The 17,931-nt window shown below is 32.2% G+C and overlaps 1 protein-coding gene across 2 annotated transcripts; it reads left to right on the top strand.

Annotated features, from left to right (window-relative positions):
- Nucleotides 1–152: 152 nt before the first annotated feature.
- Nucleotides 153–17,534, top strand: LOC120637732 (uridine-cytidine kinase). Of its 2 annotated transcripts, none has more exons than XM_039909702.1 (6): nt 153–344; nt 1,258–1,517; nt 1,804–1,943; nt 3,329–3,426; nt 5,215–5,263; nt 7,603–8,407. In XM_039909702.1, the coding sequence occupies exons 1-6, from the start codon at nt 153–155 to the stop codon at nt 7,755–7,757; spliced, it is 894 nt and encodes a 297-aa protein (XP_039765636.1). In that variant the 3' UTR covers nt 7,758–8,407. The 2 variants fall into 2 exon arrangements, with proteins under 2 accessions (XP_039765636.1, XP_039765637.1); XM_039909703.1 differs by lacking the exon at nt 7,603–8,407 and adding an exon at nt 15,212–17,534 and having other exon boundaries at nt 176–344.
- Nucleotides 17,535–17,931: the final 397 nt, after the last annotated feature.

Below are 17,931 nucleotides of genomic sequence, written 5' to 3'. Positions count from 1 at the left end.
TCACATACTTATTATTATCAAAGAAGATACTTGAAAAATAAATAAATGTTTGACTTAACTCTCATCTAATGAGGATACAAACACTACGTCCTTCCCTGTATCAAAAGACTAGAATCCAAAACATTAATTTAATAATATAATCAGATCCCAAAATGTCAATGTCACAGATCTTAAATAAAAGTCGAATTGCCGTGAGTTGTGGTATTTTAGGTGTAAGAATATCCCGTAGATTTATATTTACGCACAAAATGAGTGTTAAACAGGCAGAATTTGCCGATACTAATGGGTTCGAGAGTAAAACTCCGTTTCTGATCGGTGTGGCGGGAGGCACGGCGAGCGGCAAGGTTAGTATAATCTCAGTACCAAAGTTATTGATTTTTCCCAATCTCGATGATGGTTACGCAACAGAAAGATTTTGGAACAAAAATAATAGTATAAAAAGATTTCGAATTGATTTACAGAAGTATTATAAGTGTATGAAAAAGAACGTAAACACTAACCTCAATTGCGACTATTATAAACAAACTTCCGTTTCATGTCTTCGAAAATGTTTTGTTTCTGAAATGAGATAAACATTATGACTTTTCTGTAGTAGTCAACTGATGTTGATAAAGTTAAAACAATGCCTATGTTTAGATTTACTTAATTCATTTAATTCCTTATTCAAAATTATATAGATTCAGTAGAGTATTCCTGTTTATCCTTAAAGTGACCTGGTTACCATAAACAAAAGTTGAAGTTGAGTATTTCTGTTTGTCTCGTCTCTAGCATGCATACTTAATATAAATTCAATAAAATTGAATGTAAACTAGGTATCACAAGGTCAGAGTTGATTTCAGTATGTTCATAATATTTTTTTGATCCTTTCACTGATGAAAACTTATTTATCTAGAAAATGATTTTCGGAATAAAAGCAACATGTCTAAAATCAATATTTAGGTAATATTATTTTATTAATATTTCAATAGTGGTTGCACATGAGAAACTGTTCTTGTTATTTAAAAATAGTTTGTATGTAAACATAACACAATTTTCATAAGTCTTATTTGCAGTCTTAGCCACCCCAAGGCTATAGCCCAAAAGCCCTCAGAATACTTGGTTACTTTGAGCTATTTCTTGTTATCAGTAAATTTTTCACGATTGACCACCCCTAACATCTGGCTGCCCTAAACTTGGGGCTTCTAGGCCTCAGGGAATATCCATCACTGCTTATTTGGCATTAATCACAAATTATTATAGCAAATTTTTTTTATACAGTCAACAGTATGCCAACGTATAATGGAAAAGTTAGGGCAACAGCACAAAGAACAGACAGAGAGGCGAGTGGTATGCATCAGCCAGGACTCATTTTACCGTACACTCACACCATCAGAGCGACTGAGAGCTGAGCGCGGACAGTTCAACTTTGACCATCCAGATGCATTTGACGACAAGAAGCTCTTGGCAATACTCAAAGATATACTTGCTGGAAAGAAAGTTGAAGTGCCAGAGTATGATTATGTAACAAATTCTATCAGGTAGGAAACATTTATACTCATAGTATTATCCAAAAGAGTTTGTATATTCATATGTATGTTTAAACAGACTAAGCTCAGGCTATACAAGTCTGATTAGGAATATTATTTGGCCTCAATAGCCTGATTATTATTAGAGTTGATAGCCTAGTGGCTAGGACTTAAGCTATACTTTCCAGAGGCACCTCTGACTTTTCTAGTTATGTTCTACTTAGCAATTAAAATATCACAGAGTTCTCATTAATATATGATTATGATTTATTTAACAATTTAATATTCGTCCCACCAGCCACCGTTCACACACTATCTACCCAGCTGATGTGGTTCTCATTGAAGGCATCTTGGTGTTTTATTTCCCTGAAGTGAGGGAGTTGTTTCACATGAAGCTATTTGTTGACACAGACTCTGACACCAGGCTGGCTAGACGAGGTGAGTGACAGTATATCAACATATTTGTATTAACAATGAGAAAGCATGTTTGCTTGTTACTTATGTTCTGAACCGAACTGAACTTGATGAAATTTTGCATATACAAGGTGTAAATGAAAACCTAAATAAAACTTCACAGGCGTTATAAGAACATTATGTTCTTCCTCTGAGACTTATCTATGTGTTTTGAGTAAACCACTGCCATAGTTTTTAATAAAAGAAATATACACAGCATATGATACAGCCCTAGCATCACATGTAAAATTGTTATTCCTGTCACTTTATAAGGTACGCGTCGCGTGGCGTAGGGACTATGCGCGTGTCGGTCTTTTATCTTCAATAGGGTTGTACACACTTAGAATGAATGAATTTGTTTGTATAGAAAAATAAATGTGCTTCTTTTGATTTAATATTTTTACAGGGTGGTGATATATACTTATGCATATTTCAACATTATTTCGTAATTCAGTTACACATTGTATACAGATTGCATATTATTATGTATAATGGATAACAACTCCATTGAACGTCTGGTTGTCCAAGGAAGAATCGAGGGCACCAGATCACTCGGAAGATCGCCCATGAGATGGCCTGACCAAATAAAGGCTGCAGTGGCTGTCCCCTTACATGAGTGTGCTAGAAAAGCAGCTGCCACAACCCTTAAATGACGACCACGACCGCTCTGACAAGAGCGAACCGACTGAGAAGAAGATGTATAATGGACTAAGCGTCATAGCATTTCTTGTGCTCTTTGTGTGTGTGTGTAGTGGTCACAGAAACAAATTTTATCCCCATCAGCGGGACACTAGCATAAAAAATCATTATAAAAAAAAACATTAGTAATTATAAACAAAAGGTCGATATAAACAATCGACATAAATGAGTGATATCAACATAACGTCTGGGAAAAGTACAGAAATCCTTTGTGGGGATGGGTATATGCTTTTATAACATGATACTGAAGGTAGTATTAGACCTACCTAATACTTTGACCTAAGTTCAAACAATGTATAGAAACACATTTAATGAATTGTGGTTACTGCACTATTGATGAATACCTTAACAACACCACTCCACTCTCATGTCTGACAAAAAAAATCTAATGATTAACAAAAAAATTAAGTTGGAAAAGAGCAATCTGCTGAGTTTCTTGCCTGCTCTTCTCGGTAGAATCTGCCTTTCAAACCGTTGGTAGAGTCACTATAAACAGACTGATTTGATCTTTCAAAAGTGCTTATAAACTAGGCATACTTTAAATAAATGAATTCTGACTTTTATCGTAGAAAATATACAGGCGTTTTTACAGGGTGATTCCTAATGAACTGTACTTCCTAATGAAATATACTTGTCTTGATGATGTTGATGAGCAATATCATTTGTTCCAGTGCCACGCGACATAATGGATCGAGGCCGCGACTTGGAGCAGGTTCTGAACCAATACATGAACTTCGTGAAGCCGGCCTTCGAGGAGTTCTGTCTGCCGGTATGTTACCTTTATCTTCACCCTCAGTATTAGATTTTCATGCTCCTAATCGAAAGTCGGTTTTGACTCTCGATACTAGGCAATGTCAGAGTAAAATGGAATTTATACCATCATTATCAACTCACTAGCGGTCCCGTATATCTCAACCTTAAAAGTTAGACATATGCTATCACGCAACTTATATAACCGCGTTCAAGTAAACAAACAAACAAACTCAGCTTTATATATTAGTATAATACCGTAGTAATTACCATAGTAGATTACCGACCCAATACTCTACATTGGCCATCTCTCGGAACGAAAAGAGTTCAGAGTCCACCACGCTAGCCCCGTGTGAGTTGGGCTCCACACACCTTTGAGAACATTATGCAGAACTCTTAAGCATACAGATTTCGCTGTTAAAGCAAAGTGATATTTTAATTGTTTAAATTAAAACGCACATTACTCTGAAAAGTTAGAAGTGTCGACGGGGATCAGCCTCGGTCCTCCCGAAATCGAGGCCCAAACTCTGACCACTATCTATCACCCCTTTTATATATCTTTTTTTGAAGTGCAAATTCGTCCACTCTGCTACGCCAAGCGCTCGACACTAATACCTAGACCATTTGGACCATTTTGCTTTGACGTTACGTTGTTTTGATACTCGAAAATGAGTACACGATTGGTCGATAATTAAACTCTTATAATTAACTGCAACCAAAAAAAAAATAACGCACTTAGACTCTTTTAATAATATCTTTTAATAGCGTTTTATGCACCCCTAGTAGATTAGCCTAGCACTATTCTTTTATTCTTTTATAAGACACTATTTGAGAATACCAAAGAAATGGAAAATGGTGTGGAAATGTGGACGTTTGCGAAGACATACTACTTGTACAAAACTGTTGAAATGTTTACTTTATGACATGTAACATAAAGTTCATATTTCAAGTGTTTAGTCGATCCGTTGTTTAGTGGTTAGTTAGATAGGTCTTGTTTCTCGCATGACCAGTTCTCGAGTGGAAGCGGACGCGCATTCGTATAACCGCATGACCTTGGATGGTCGAGTAGAACTTAGACTGCATTATCACAGGCTGCAGGAAAGACAGAGCCTCATCTTAATCTTAAGTTTATATAAAATGTTTATGTAAATGTTTATGTAAGCTTACAGAAAAATCCTTCTTTAATGTTAAGGATTACTTAAACGATAAAAAAGCTTGGGTGTGAATTGCTCTAACTCAAGATCTTTATATTATTAGGCTGTGATAATGGTGATACTAAACAAATTACTCGCCTAAGTTTGTTGTGGACTCTTCTCAGACCACGGCGCGTTTGGAACCCCCGTAGCTTTAGTTTTAAGCGAACCTTACAATTATGTAAACACATATGTATGAATGCTTCATAAGTGCCTGTGATAGGCCTACATGAATAAAGAAATTTTCAATTTGAATTTGAATTTTAATGGATGATGACACAAATTACACAGTCAATTTTTGATCTTTGATCTCGTGGTAAATGCCGACATTGTATCGTCTAGAGTCTAGAATAAAATATGTTTGTCCCTTACTAGCCTATAAATAGTAAGGGACGAATAGCTTTTATAAAATGTCGCGACGCGTTTTATAAAAGCTATGTTCGTCCCTTACTATTTATAGGCTAGAAAGGGACAAACATATTTTATTTCTTGCCTTCATCTGACCACTTTACGACTATCGTTACTACTCGTACAGTCAGATGAAGGCAAGAACGTTACTACTCAGTTGCGACTGGCAGTTAATCAGTCATTTATTTCACATCATTTTGTTGCAGACCAAAAAGTTTGCTGACGTCATCATACCCCGCGGTGCAGACAACTTGGGTGAGTCTTCTGTGTTCCTATCATTAGTTCCAAAATAGTAGGCGCGGCATCTGTTCAATGGATTAGAACGCTTACTATCATCGTTTGAAGCAGTATTAATTTTAAAATTAAATGAGTTTATAAAACATACCTTACTTACTTAAAAATAAGGATTTAAATTCTGAAACAAATCGTCAGAAATATCAAATTTATAATGCCTTATAGTAGTAAATCATCAAAAATAAAAATATTTTGACGTGTTTACTGTCTTATCGTTATATTTACTCGTGTACTTAGTAAATTATATGTCATATATAATGTCGCGCCGTTGCCAACCGAGTAAATGTCTCAACATAAACGAAAATAAATAACTATAAATTTATTTTAAAATGTGGCTCATTAACACTCTCGCGCTAGTAACGAGGTGTAACCTAGAGAGGCAAGCCGCGTGGGGTTTTTTTAATACAGCATGGGCTATTTCGCGAGTCTTACCTTGCGCTTTTTGCTTTAGTCACAAGTCGCAAATGGTTTTGCTCTTATTTACGTTGAGAATATGGATTGATCCAAAATGAAACATTTCGCTACTAGATATCTAAGGAGTTCCCCTTTGGAATGCAAATAATATTTAACAATACAAAAATTGACAGTATTATGGCGTATAATTTACGTACATACACTGTAGTTCTATAGCGATACCAAAATTAATATTTTCGGCAAAGTAAAAATAATTTCGTCGGTCGTTGGAATTACAACTTTACGATTAATACTGGATTAAAGATAACACTGACACTGAGCGTCTCGCAAAAGTGTGTATACACTTATTTTAGGGGGGTTACGAGACGGAGTGTAAGGCGAGAGTGTAAATAAGTCATTAAGCAGAATAAATTATACATAAAGTTCAGAATGAGACTAAAACAAAATTTCATAGTAATTATTTAAGGAATTAATTATACCATTGATAAAATATGTGATACTTTTTATACTGACGCCGGATATTTATTTAATGCGTGTCCTCTATTTTAACCTAACCTAACCTAACTAATTTGACAAGTGTTAAAATAGTGGTATCCTTTTCCCACAGAGAACATAGTGCAAAATATGCACTGCTTTACAGGTGTTAACCTGTCAATTTAGTTTTGCTTGAAGATTTGTGTTCAAAATACTTTGCACCGATATTCAAAGCATACATGCAACATATATGTGTGGAGTGGTACATATTTAGTTTTATCGCTATGTTAAGTAAAGTTACTATAAATCCGTCAAATAATTTATTATAGAAAAAAAATTAAACTGGAACTTAAATTCGGTATGCAGTTCAAAAAGTTTTAAAATTGCTAAATGAAATTGATTCGTGTATTAGTGACGTAAATTTTTTACGACGCCATTATAGTACTTCATCCCAGTTTTGTTTCTAGAGGAAAGGACCAAAAAAAGTTTTTATTTAATTAATAACATTTTTTTTGACAAATTATAGTTAAATGAAATGACATTATTTTTCACATAACTTTATTTCTTTTGAAATAAATTTAACATAAATAATTAATATTACTATGATATTTGTGTGGTTGATAGGTATGTATATAAAACCCATATATTTTTAGGGCTTTTTTATACAACCGAAATATTAGTCACCCAAAATGTTTCCAATTCAACGTCAACGTATATTTTAAGTATTCAACGTTTCGGATTATTTTTTATGTTCGCTCAATGAACAGGTAACATAATTTATTTATAAGTGTTATTTATTTATATTTATATTATATTATCTAAAGGTAAGTGTGTAATTGGAGGTCATAGCCACTGCAACTAGCAATTCCCCTACTCCCCATCTGTTACACTTTGGTCGAATACTTCAATATCGAGTTACAATGTATACGTCATACTGCACTATACGCAAGTCGCAAAAGTTATAGAAATTAAACTTTACATGGATGGATTTGACCAAAGAATAGATTGGTGTTAATTCGATAATACAAAAATACAAACTGAATTGACATTGTTAAAAGTAATGCTAAATCATTTGTATACAAATCTGAAAACTAAATTGACATCTAAAAAAATGCTTCATTGAACAAAAGATTGCAGTACTTTTATACCTGTCACTTTAGTTTGAATTAGAGATTTGTGTTCCTTCAAATCTGCACTACCGACAGCTCTAAAAGTAGTGCTATTCTTTTCAACACAGACAACAGTTGGAAAAGGGTAGCACTATTTATCGCGCTGTCAGTTTAGTGTTGTTTCGAATTTGAGGACAATCGAATTGGCATTATAACATACTTCTTGCAGCGGCTATGCTCTTAATTAGCTGCTAAATTAGACCCTGTTACTCACGACTCAAGGTCGTTTTTCCGTTGTTGCAGTGGCTATAGACCTAATCGTGCACCATATATGGGATATAATGTACAAGAAGCGGCCTGTGAAGATCGCAAACGGGTGTAACGGACATTTGGAGGTGGAAGACGCTGGCAACGGAAGAAGAATGTCTGGGAGCTCTGAAGACACTTTGAGCCGATAGTATTTTATGTGTATATTTCGGGTTTTATTGACGGACTTTTCATGATATATTACTTTTCTGGGCCATCGTAAATTTTGAGACATTAGATATGACAGGAGGACAGTCATGTTTTAAGTCACAATAAGCTGTTAATATAGTGTGATAAGTTCTTTGGTTTAATATTTGTACTTTACCTGCGATGAAATGTACAAGTTTTTATCTGTAAATGTTGTGCAGTTCCTAATATATTATGCATAATTTCTTTAATACATTTTTTCCATAATCTCACTTAAGGGTTCTTCACAACCCTCTTATAAGATATTTGGAAATAGCCAAATTTTTATTTATTTTTTAATTTGTTATTATATTTACATAAAAGTATATCAAGAAGGTCCGTCGCAAATAAAATTACGATCGACGAAATTTGCATAATGCCCCAATATCTTGCGGTATGCGAGTACATAAACGGCTTCTGTGTTTTATCTAATTATTACAATAAACTGATTGTTGTGTAATAAGTAGTTTATGTACTTCTACTCAACGTATTTGGAGGTCGCTGGGCCATAATTAATTATGTTTATACTTAATACAACATTATTTTTTGTATATTATATATGAATTTTGCTCTTTAGATTCATAACGTAATACAAGGTAAATTGGCGCATTGGGCAGCGACTCTGCTTTCTGATTCCAAGGCTGTGGGTTCGATTCCCAAAACTGCAATTGTGTGATGAACATAAATGTTTTTCAGTGTCTGTGGTTTTATCTGTATCTTATAAGTATTTTTGTATATTATTCATAAAAATATTCATCCGTCATCTTAGCACCCATAGCACAAGTTACGCTAACTTTGCGACTAGATGATATTATGTCTCTTGTCGTAGTATATTTATAGTATTAATTGAATATTATAAGTCATATGAATAATTTATAAGAATAAATATTTAATATTCGTTAAATATATGTAAAACATTTTAGTAAAAAGGTCGATAAACTATTCAAAATATGTCGAAAAATTTGATATTTCTTCCAAGTGTGTTTTTAATTATAAAATTATATAGAAACTAATGGCTCCTACTAGATGGCGCTATAAATTATCATAAAAATTATAAACTTAGAAAAGTTTGACGTAAAAATTTAATTCCTACTTTCATCATTGCCAACCGTGACTTTATTAAAAAAGTACTCACTCAAATTTATATAATAATGTTTATAATATTCCCTTCAATGGAAGGGAATATTATAAATGTTTTAAAATGTCTTCAGTATTTTCATAAGGTTCTAGAAATTACAAATAATCAAATCTAATAATTTCTTCTTAAATTAAACTCTTAAATATCTTTTTATGTCACTTATAACTGTAAAAAACATTGGTTAAGAAAAGGTTCGATGTATGAACTCGAGAAAAGAGTTCTTTACATTTATATAATAAAGTACATTCTTTTTTTTTGTTTGATTGTCTGTTTAATATTTATTTTTTATTTTACATTACATTTTATATTGGTGTCATTGAATAGCTATGTTTAGACTGGATGCTCTTTTTGAAACACCACGGCATGAGCTTTTACTCCTCCCAGCCCAACGAGTATTAGTTATTTCAAAGGTCGTATCTACATAATAATATGTAATTTGATTATACAACTCTGTATTTCTGTTGTCTGTAGTATTAAATATAGATTTTAATGTGGCCAGTGACCTCTATAATGTGTAAGTGTACGTGTGAGAGTCCATGTAGTTCTGTAAAAGGTAACGAGAGAAAAACATGGGTTAAAACTGAGATGTAATATTATATTATACTTCCTTATTTGCTGGCGACTGTACAAACAATTATCGCCCTAGACTTTAGACTGGAATTTATTAACTTAAATGGAACTAGTAAGTGTATTATATGTAAGAATTTAACGATTAACATAGCCCTGTAAAATAAGACATTTTGGATCCAAAGATAGCTTTTTTTTTGGTAAAATTTGAGTAAGTTTGACCAAGATAAGCGTGTTGTCATCTGTTATAGGCCGATATAAATTGGTTGGCTCGGTCGATGTGATTTAAATTAATGGGATTTAATTTGGCTCAACACGCGTGGCGTTGCCTTGTGCCCCAAGTCAATATATAAGTTGATCTACCACTACTTTTTCTATATGGTGATAGAGTTTAGTTCCATTTAAGATCTTGTATGAAAGACAACGTGTTATTGCATTTGATAGGTTCAAAGCATAAATTCTGCGCAAATCCTAAACTTCATTTGGTTTAAAAAATATATATTGCGTTATTCCATTTTTTCTGTCTCCCTCACATGTACACGAAACGAATCTTACTTCCCGTAGGTCTTAATTTAGTTTGTATTTTACGTACAGCCATTTTAAAGGCCACTTTTCACATTTCAAGTACGTACTGACGACTTAACTTTGTTAGCTTAACTGTTATTTTGTCTCTTAAACTGAACTATCATTTTCAAAGACTAATTTTACATCTGCCAATTTAATTTAGAGATTTGTGTAACACGTATTTTCTCTACTCTCTTTAATTGGGAAAATTGTGCTATTAAAAATTTGCTCATATTTCTACACTAAATTGACGGCTCTATAAATAGCTTTACTAACTATGCTTTTACACAAAGTATATTATAAAAATAATAGCACTACTTTTAGACTTGTCAATTTAGTTTAGTTATAAGATTTGTGCAGAGGATTATAACCATTATCAGAAAAAAACTCAAAAATGGTGTTTAAAATGGCTTTATACAATAAGTATATTATTGTTCTGGTGAAGTTGTCGTGTATTATTTTGTTTTAAAGGTGACCATACACCGTTATTTATAAGGCTGAAACAAAGCGTAGAGTAAGGGAAAGGTGTTAAGTAATATATACAAACATAAACTCTTTTTATTAAGTTTCAAATAAGTTTATGCAAAATTATTAACCATACTCTCATTTAGACTTATATTTATAATTTAATTATTTGTTTAATGATCGGTTCACACTATTCCAGTAGCTACACGCCACGCACAATCCACCGACCTAAGAACTGAATAGCATATATATTACCGGAATAATTAGGTCAAAGCTTTCAAGTCTAGTTGCAATGAACTTACTGGGTCCAGCAACTTGAACAGTGTGAACCATCCTCAATTATAACTGCCATTTACACTTTATTGTCACAATCGCAACACTAAACTTGCAAAGGCTTGGAACCGATTTCAAAGCCGCGACGCCACCGCAACGACTTGCGAAAATTGGTTTAAGTTTTTAGACAACATAGTTTTTTTGACGTCACAGCGGTGAGCGGCACTCTGGTTTTAAGCTGGAGTTCCCGTGTTCGATTTATAATTTCTGAATTTTCTCTTGTCTTGTCTGGTTAGGGTCTTCGGCCGTGGCTAAGTTTAGCGTTCCGGTACGATATCGCGTAGTAACTGATTAAGGCTATGGTTTAAATATAACTGCCATACTCCCTAACAGGCTAGCCCGCTACCATCGAAGACTGCATCTTCATTCACCACCAGGTGAGACAGCAGTAAAAGGTGATAAAAAAAAGTGACAACTGAATTAGCGCAAATATATATTTGTTATTGTAATAGTTTCGACTATAAACGAATGTACTATCTGTATTTTTATGCATTTATATATTTTTACATGTAACTTTTTTGTTTATTGATTTTCAATAAGAATGAAATTTAAATCTTTTAAGGCATATGTGAAGATGAACGTGAAATAATATAAAAGGCCCCAAAGCATTTCATAATTTTGTATACTGCCGAAATAATAAAATTTGTTTTCTCTGTCTTAGAGCTTTTCAATTTTTAAATACAATGTATTTCTAAACGCTGTGATCTTTATAATTGCATATATTTATGTATTGAATACATATTAACATTTCATTCAAATCAGTACCCCTAGTACAACATACCAGTAACAGGCATATCTCGAAACATTAAAACTTCTTCATCGCTGTCATAAAACCGTATATCCTGGACTGTTCATTTTTATTTTTTTCAAGAAGTGAATTTAGCATGGTTAAATCATTACAAATAATGTTGTTTTTTAATAGGCAAAAGGAACGTTATCCTTAATGCTTTTTCTCATTCAAACTCATCTACAATATGAAAGTCTTTTGTGCCAAGTATTCATACACAACAAAAAAAAATCAGGACATAAGTGACAAGAGACTAAAGCTTTCATTTTAACATTAAAAAAGCACAACAATTTTAGCACTAATGTGGCCAACATTAACTCTGAAACCTAATTTTATACTTGTAAACAAACATTATCATCCTAAACATCAAACTCAAGTCTGTTTTCAAAAACTTTTAACAAAAGAATCCGTAGGAAGGTGAAATTTACCTGTAGGAACTCAACGTCGAACTCTGATTGCAAAAACTAAATTAAAAATCTCATACTGGGGGATGCACGGACGAAAATCAGTAAAAACTAATCCGATCTCCATCCGAATTCCAATAATAATTGTAATGATGTAATAAAATCTAATGAAAATTGAGGAAAAAAATTAAATAAAAATAAAAATTGTAATAAAAAAAATTTACGTGTAATATTAATTTTAATTATTGTTGTAAGTAGTTATATTAAATTGTAAATTAGTAAATCCCTCCTATCATGTTGTTGAGTTGAGTTGAGTGGAGTCGGTACCGAATCGGCGTCGAGTTGGTATGGTGTGCGAAGCCTTTATAAATACAAACTCGAGTCTAGCATGAGTGACATTGGTTAATCTGTATCAAGTCAGATGGAAAAAAATATAACTATGCAGTCCCACAGTGCTACTGGATTAAATATTTAATTTTTATTTTGTGAATACGGTATAAATTGTGCAATAGATTAGATAGACAAATAAATTTCAATCACAGGCATTAATTTGTTCGTAGTGGTATTAATATATTTTAACATTAATCTCTAAATTAAACTAAATTGACAGTTCAAAAAAATAGTGCCTGTTTTCGACCTTAAAGATTAAAAACGACAACATTATTTTAGGCCTGTCAATTTAGTTTGGTCAAAAGATTCGCCGACAATTTGTAACTTTACCATCTTGCGCATTAGACGTTTTTAAGTAATTATTTCGCATACATTAAAAATACACAAATATTATGCATTTGATGTTTATGATTATAATAATTATTGTTATAATAAAAAAAATATTATATTGTTTATAATTCTACCAAAAATTCTGTGTTATTTGTGATAGTTTCTGTCATTTTTAGGACATTTGTTTTACTTGTATGTATTATTATTTTATACACTATGTTTTTTTTTAAATTGATTTGAATGATTTAAATGTTACGTACGTAACACGTACGTAATATATGACGCTAAAATGTAAGACTTGTGAAGTTATAGCCGTGGGTAGTTACCACCACACTACCAGAAAAAAACGTACTACCAAGCGATTAAGTGTAACAGTATAATTATGCGTATTAACCGTTAGGTATACGCAGTGGCGTGCACTTCATACATGCACAAAAGCTCTGCATACTCAAAACATTTTGTATAGCTCATAGATGCGAAGGTTTATTCTATTTTATGGCATTTTTCTTCTTTATGCATACATTGGTCAAGAACCCTGAGCACGCCACTGGGCATACGGTTACGCAATCATCTTAAGTTTTTATTTCGTTAATTTAGATATAACATCAATTAGATATAACATAGGTAATTGGTTTTGTAAATTATGAACAAGATGTACGTGTAAAATTGACTGCCTCTTGAACCCTACCCTCTAAATGGACGGTTTACTAGTGCACAAATTTACTAAAATTAATTTGATTACTTGCATGTGTTTGCTATCCATAGAATAAGGTGCATTTAGTGCTTAGGTCAAAAATTATAATAATAAAGTGTTTGCAAACGAGTATTGTTTTATTTACAACATATTTAACCAAGGCCTTTTCATTAAGTCAGGAGATCAAATAAGTTACTCGGACATTGAGCTGCTTTCACTCAAAATCAATCAAAATTCAATTTCAAGTAGGCCTAATATAAGCACTTTTGAAACGTCAAGTCTGTATATTTAAACTACGTGTATCACAGTACCGATACAAATCTCTTTAAACTAAATTGACAGCTCTAAAATTGAAGATTGATGATTTTCACTTAAAATAATAGCAACACTTTTGTATCTGTCAATATTGTTTAGAGATTTGCTAAATTAAGGACTCAACTTTTAGCTATCAGGTGTTTGTTATAATGACGAGGAACGTATTTTTACCGTGATATATCTATATAACCAGTTTAGTTATTTATGATAGGGTTTGAACATAATTAGACTTTATGGTTTTTTTGTTTAGTTTCTATATTAAGAAATTTTTAGATTAATTATTTCCACGGAGGCAGATTTTCAAGATAACACGGTTACGCGTATTGCTTATATCCTCTTTGTTAAATTATGGCAACACTTTAAAATAGATAATGACTATACTACGACAATAAACAGATCGCCATCTAGCGCCAAAGTAAGCATAGCTTGTGTTATGTGTACTAAAGTGACTGATGAATATTTTTATGAATAATATACAAAAATACTTATAATATGCTGATAAATATCCAGACACTGAAAAACATTTTCCAGTTGTGGGAATCGAACTCTCACTTATATAGGTACACAAGTATTCTTGTAAAAAATAAGCGCAATGAAGCAGTAGTTTAAATAAAGAGTATTTTCAGTTAAATCGCGGCCTGAGCGCTTTAACCAATTGAGCTACGGCTCTCCTACCGTCGATGCCAAAATTAGTATATGCTATAAGACTATAGCGACTATAGCCGCGTAAATATTGCTACTTTAGCAAAATTTTATTTTTCATTTTTTTTTTAAATAGATTATAGCCAATGGTTATCTTAATAGTTAAGTATTCTTCTGGCGCCGAAATGTTTTAAATCGATCCAGTTCTTTCTGAGAATCTTTCTGAATTGTTTATACCCTATGTGTACTTATGTACACGCGTTAAAAGTTAAACTTCTTTGGAGTAACAAGATTAAATTTTATCGTTTGCCCTATTCTATCCTTTGTTGAAAAAACAACACTAACAATAGATTTAGTATGTAATACATTGAAAGTTTAATTATAACGCATTATCTATCACTTTATCGTACATCCAAGTTTAACTCACATTCATATTTGAGATTTTGGACTGAGCCCGCAGATTTTGACAATTGAAAGTGTAGTGTAGTAGTAGTGTGTACACTGTCAAAACTTTTTTGAAAAACTTTTTCGAAAATGTTGACTATAACTTCAGGGTGTCGGTTTTACGTGACGGTGTGCGCGCGTATCGTAAAAATTTACTCTCATTACTTTTCCCTAACTCGCCAAAAGAAGTATAACCTCTTTATAATATAAGAATGGATACATGATAAGATTAAGTAAAAAGCTTATTATCCTACTCCTTACAGACCTTACAGAAGACCTAATATTGGTTAACTACCTAAGAACAAAATAAATCGTCACTATCTAAATTGTCCTTTCTTTCTTTACAGTTGCCATCGACCTCATAGTGCAGCACATATCAGAATATCTCAAGAAGAGTTCATCCGACAAGTTTGGTTTGCAGTGCCCGCCACTCTCACCTTCGACACCCACCAGCCCACAACGGAGCGGGAAGATCGGGCGACCTCACTAATCTATTTAAAAAAATATTATTTATTTTATTCAATTAAAGTATGGATGGATGAATGAAGGTAATGAAGCCAAATTATGCTGAAAGCACTAATGATAATTCGGTGTCAAACAAATAAATCTCTGAAAGTAAACTAAATTGACAGCTGTAAAATTAGCATTTTTTTTAGTGTTATCAATAAAGCTCAGTTTAGAGATTTGTGTACAGCCGAATAACACTAAATATATTTTTTATTAACGCTGTCTCCTCCTACGTACATGCTAAAGTAAGCCAAGATGAGATAAATAATGTGAAAAACATAAGTGCAGAAAAAAACAACTTTCTGCCCCTTTCTTTCGCTCGTGTTCAACGTCAAAAGTTTGTTGACTAGTAGAAGTTTTTACAGACATAAAGCAAGTTTGAATGGCGTTCACAAACTATAGCTTTGCCCACCTCTGTACCTACTCGATTTCCAGGCAAGCTTGTAACTATATGTGTAGAGATTATATATCTGCAACTCATAGTAAAACTTATAGTATGCTTAAACGTTTCTTTGAATATGTGTTTCTCCAATAACTCGTAATACAGAGAATTATTTGGCAAAGATGAATGTGAAGAGACTGGGTTAGATATGAGAATGTTGGTACTAAAGTACCAACAGAATGCGTCACGGAAGTTGAAAAGTGGGTAGTTAATACGCATCTCCGAATGCAACGGTTTTAAAAAGTGTTTGTGTCGCTTCCCATATCGTCGCCCCTAGATAAATAATAAGAAGGGAAGATTATTCTGGGCTTGTTAAAAATATAATAGGTATAAATATAACTTGGTGGAGCTTATGGGGTAGGTACCATTACCTACTGTAATGATGGATGTTGGACTCGAAGAAATTTAACTCTAACTTTATCTACCACATATAGTACCTTAAGTCAAAATATCAAATGCATATCGCACAATATATAATCTGACTTAATTTTGGTTTCTTTCGACTGAAAGATTAAATGCAGTTGTCCTGATTTTCGGTTAATGACTACTTCTAAACATAACTAAAAAAAGTTTATAAAATTGATATAGATTTCCAATTTCAACACTTTATTCTGAGCAGTGTATCTATCCTGTACTATATGTAGTATCTCTATGTAGCCATCTTACATTTTATTTTGCTACTTCGCTCTTTCAACTTCTGTGATGCAAGCTGAACGTACTCTGTTGATTTCATTATTTGAGGCTAATTCGAGTTAGTGTAGACAAAATTTTTAATATAAAATTTTTTAACAAATTGGTGAACCGTACCTTCCCAATTAAAAAACTATTTAAGTTTGGAAACATGGTCGTTTAAATTATAGAAAGTAGTTTGCTCTTATACGTAAGGAATTCAATTATTTATATTATTATTTTTCATTGAAATAATTGTCATTATTTATTCTTCATTTCAATAAAATGGCTCTCATGTCACCGTTGTCAAAAATATTACCGCAGAAAGTGCTGTAATATGTTCCTATCATTGATAAGGGTTATTTTCGTAGGTTCGGGTGCGTTAATTAAGGAATTTATTAAAAAACGTAGTATAGTACACGTGTGCATTAAAAAAATTAAACTGTTAAACTATTTAAACCCTATTAAAAGAGTTTAAGCATTAGAATTTGCACCTTGAATTAAATTTTTTGATTGAACTTGTATCGAAGCAATGATATTTAAAAATAATTGTGTTTTGTTCCATAGAAAACATCCAATAAGAAATAGCTCTTTAATGGTTGAAAATAATTCATAGATAAATATTTATTTAATAGTTTCTTAATTACAATATTATTAAGTATTTTACGGTATAAATGCTGTAAGCAAATTGTGCTAGTTCGGTTTGCCCAAATATCTAAACTACATTAAATTGACAGCTGTAAAATAAGGGTGTCACTGTTAGTTTTAGTGCATTGATTTGTGTAAAACAGAATTGGCACAATTGTACGTTTGCGCACGTATTGGTTGATTTCATATTCATTGTGTGAAAATAAATACCAAAAGGTTGCTCGTATAGGATACAAGACACAAAAGTGACTATTTACTCACACCTTAGCCATTGGAGTCATAGTTTATAATATAGTTGTTCTGTACTCAAAACGCTATTCATATTTTCTCATAAAGAAAGATTTTCGTATAGTAGGTAAATTACTAGTCATATAGAAAATGTAATAGTGATTTTTGTACTTATATTTCTTATTGACATAACTTAATATATTTAAAATTATTATAAATAGATATAGTTTTTATGATTTTTTGTCAACATAATTTTTATTGTTAAAGTGCCCTTATAAATTCTATTAAACATTGATTAACGTTTAGTATTCAAAAACCAAAGTTGGAAAATATTTTCTAAAGTTTAAAATTATTGTTCTTTAAAATAAGTTATGTTTAATTTTATTTAAAATTAATTAATTTATTTATTTTGTGACACATTTTAATTTAACGCGTAAAAAACATGTGGGAAGAACCATGGTTGAAAATAGGTATAGTCCATTTGTTTTACTTGTCCAATTATGTTCACAAGCTTTTCATTAATTTTTAGTTCAAAGTATATTTTTAAAATATTAAGAAATAATAAAAACACAC

Source organism: Pararge aegeria, chromosome 4, assembly GCF_905163445.1.
Source record: "Pararge aegeria chromosome 4, ilParAegt1.1, whole genome shotgun sequence".
NCBI classification, from domain to species: Eukaryota; Metazoa; Arthropoda; class Insecta; order Lepidoptera; family Nymphalidae; genus Pararge; species Pararge aegeria.
Note: the sequence above shows the minus strand (reverse complement) of the source record. Positions and strands in the feature narration are given on the sequence as shown.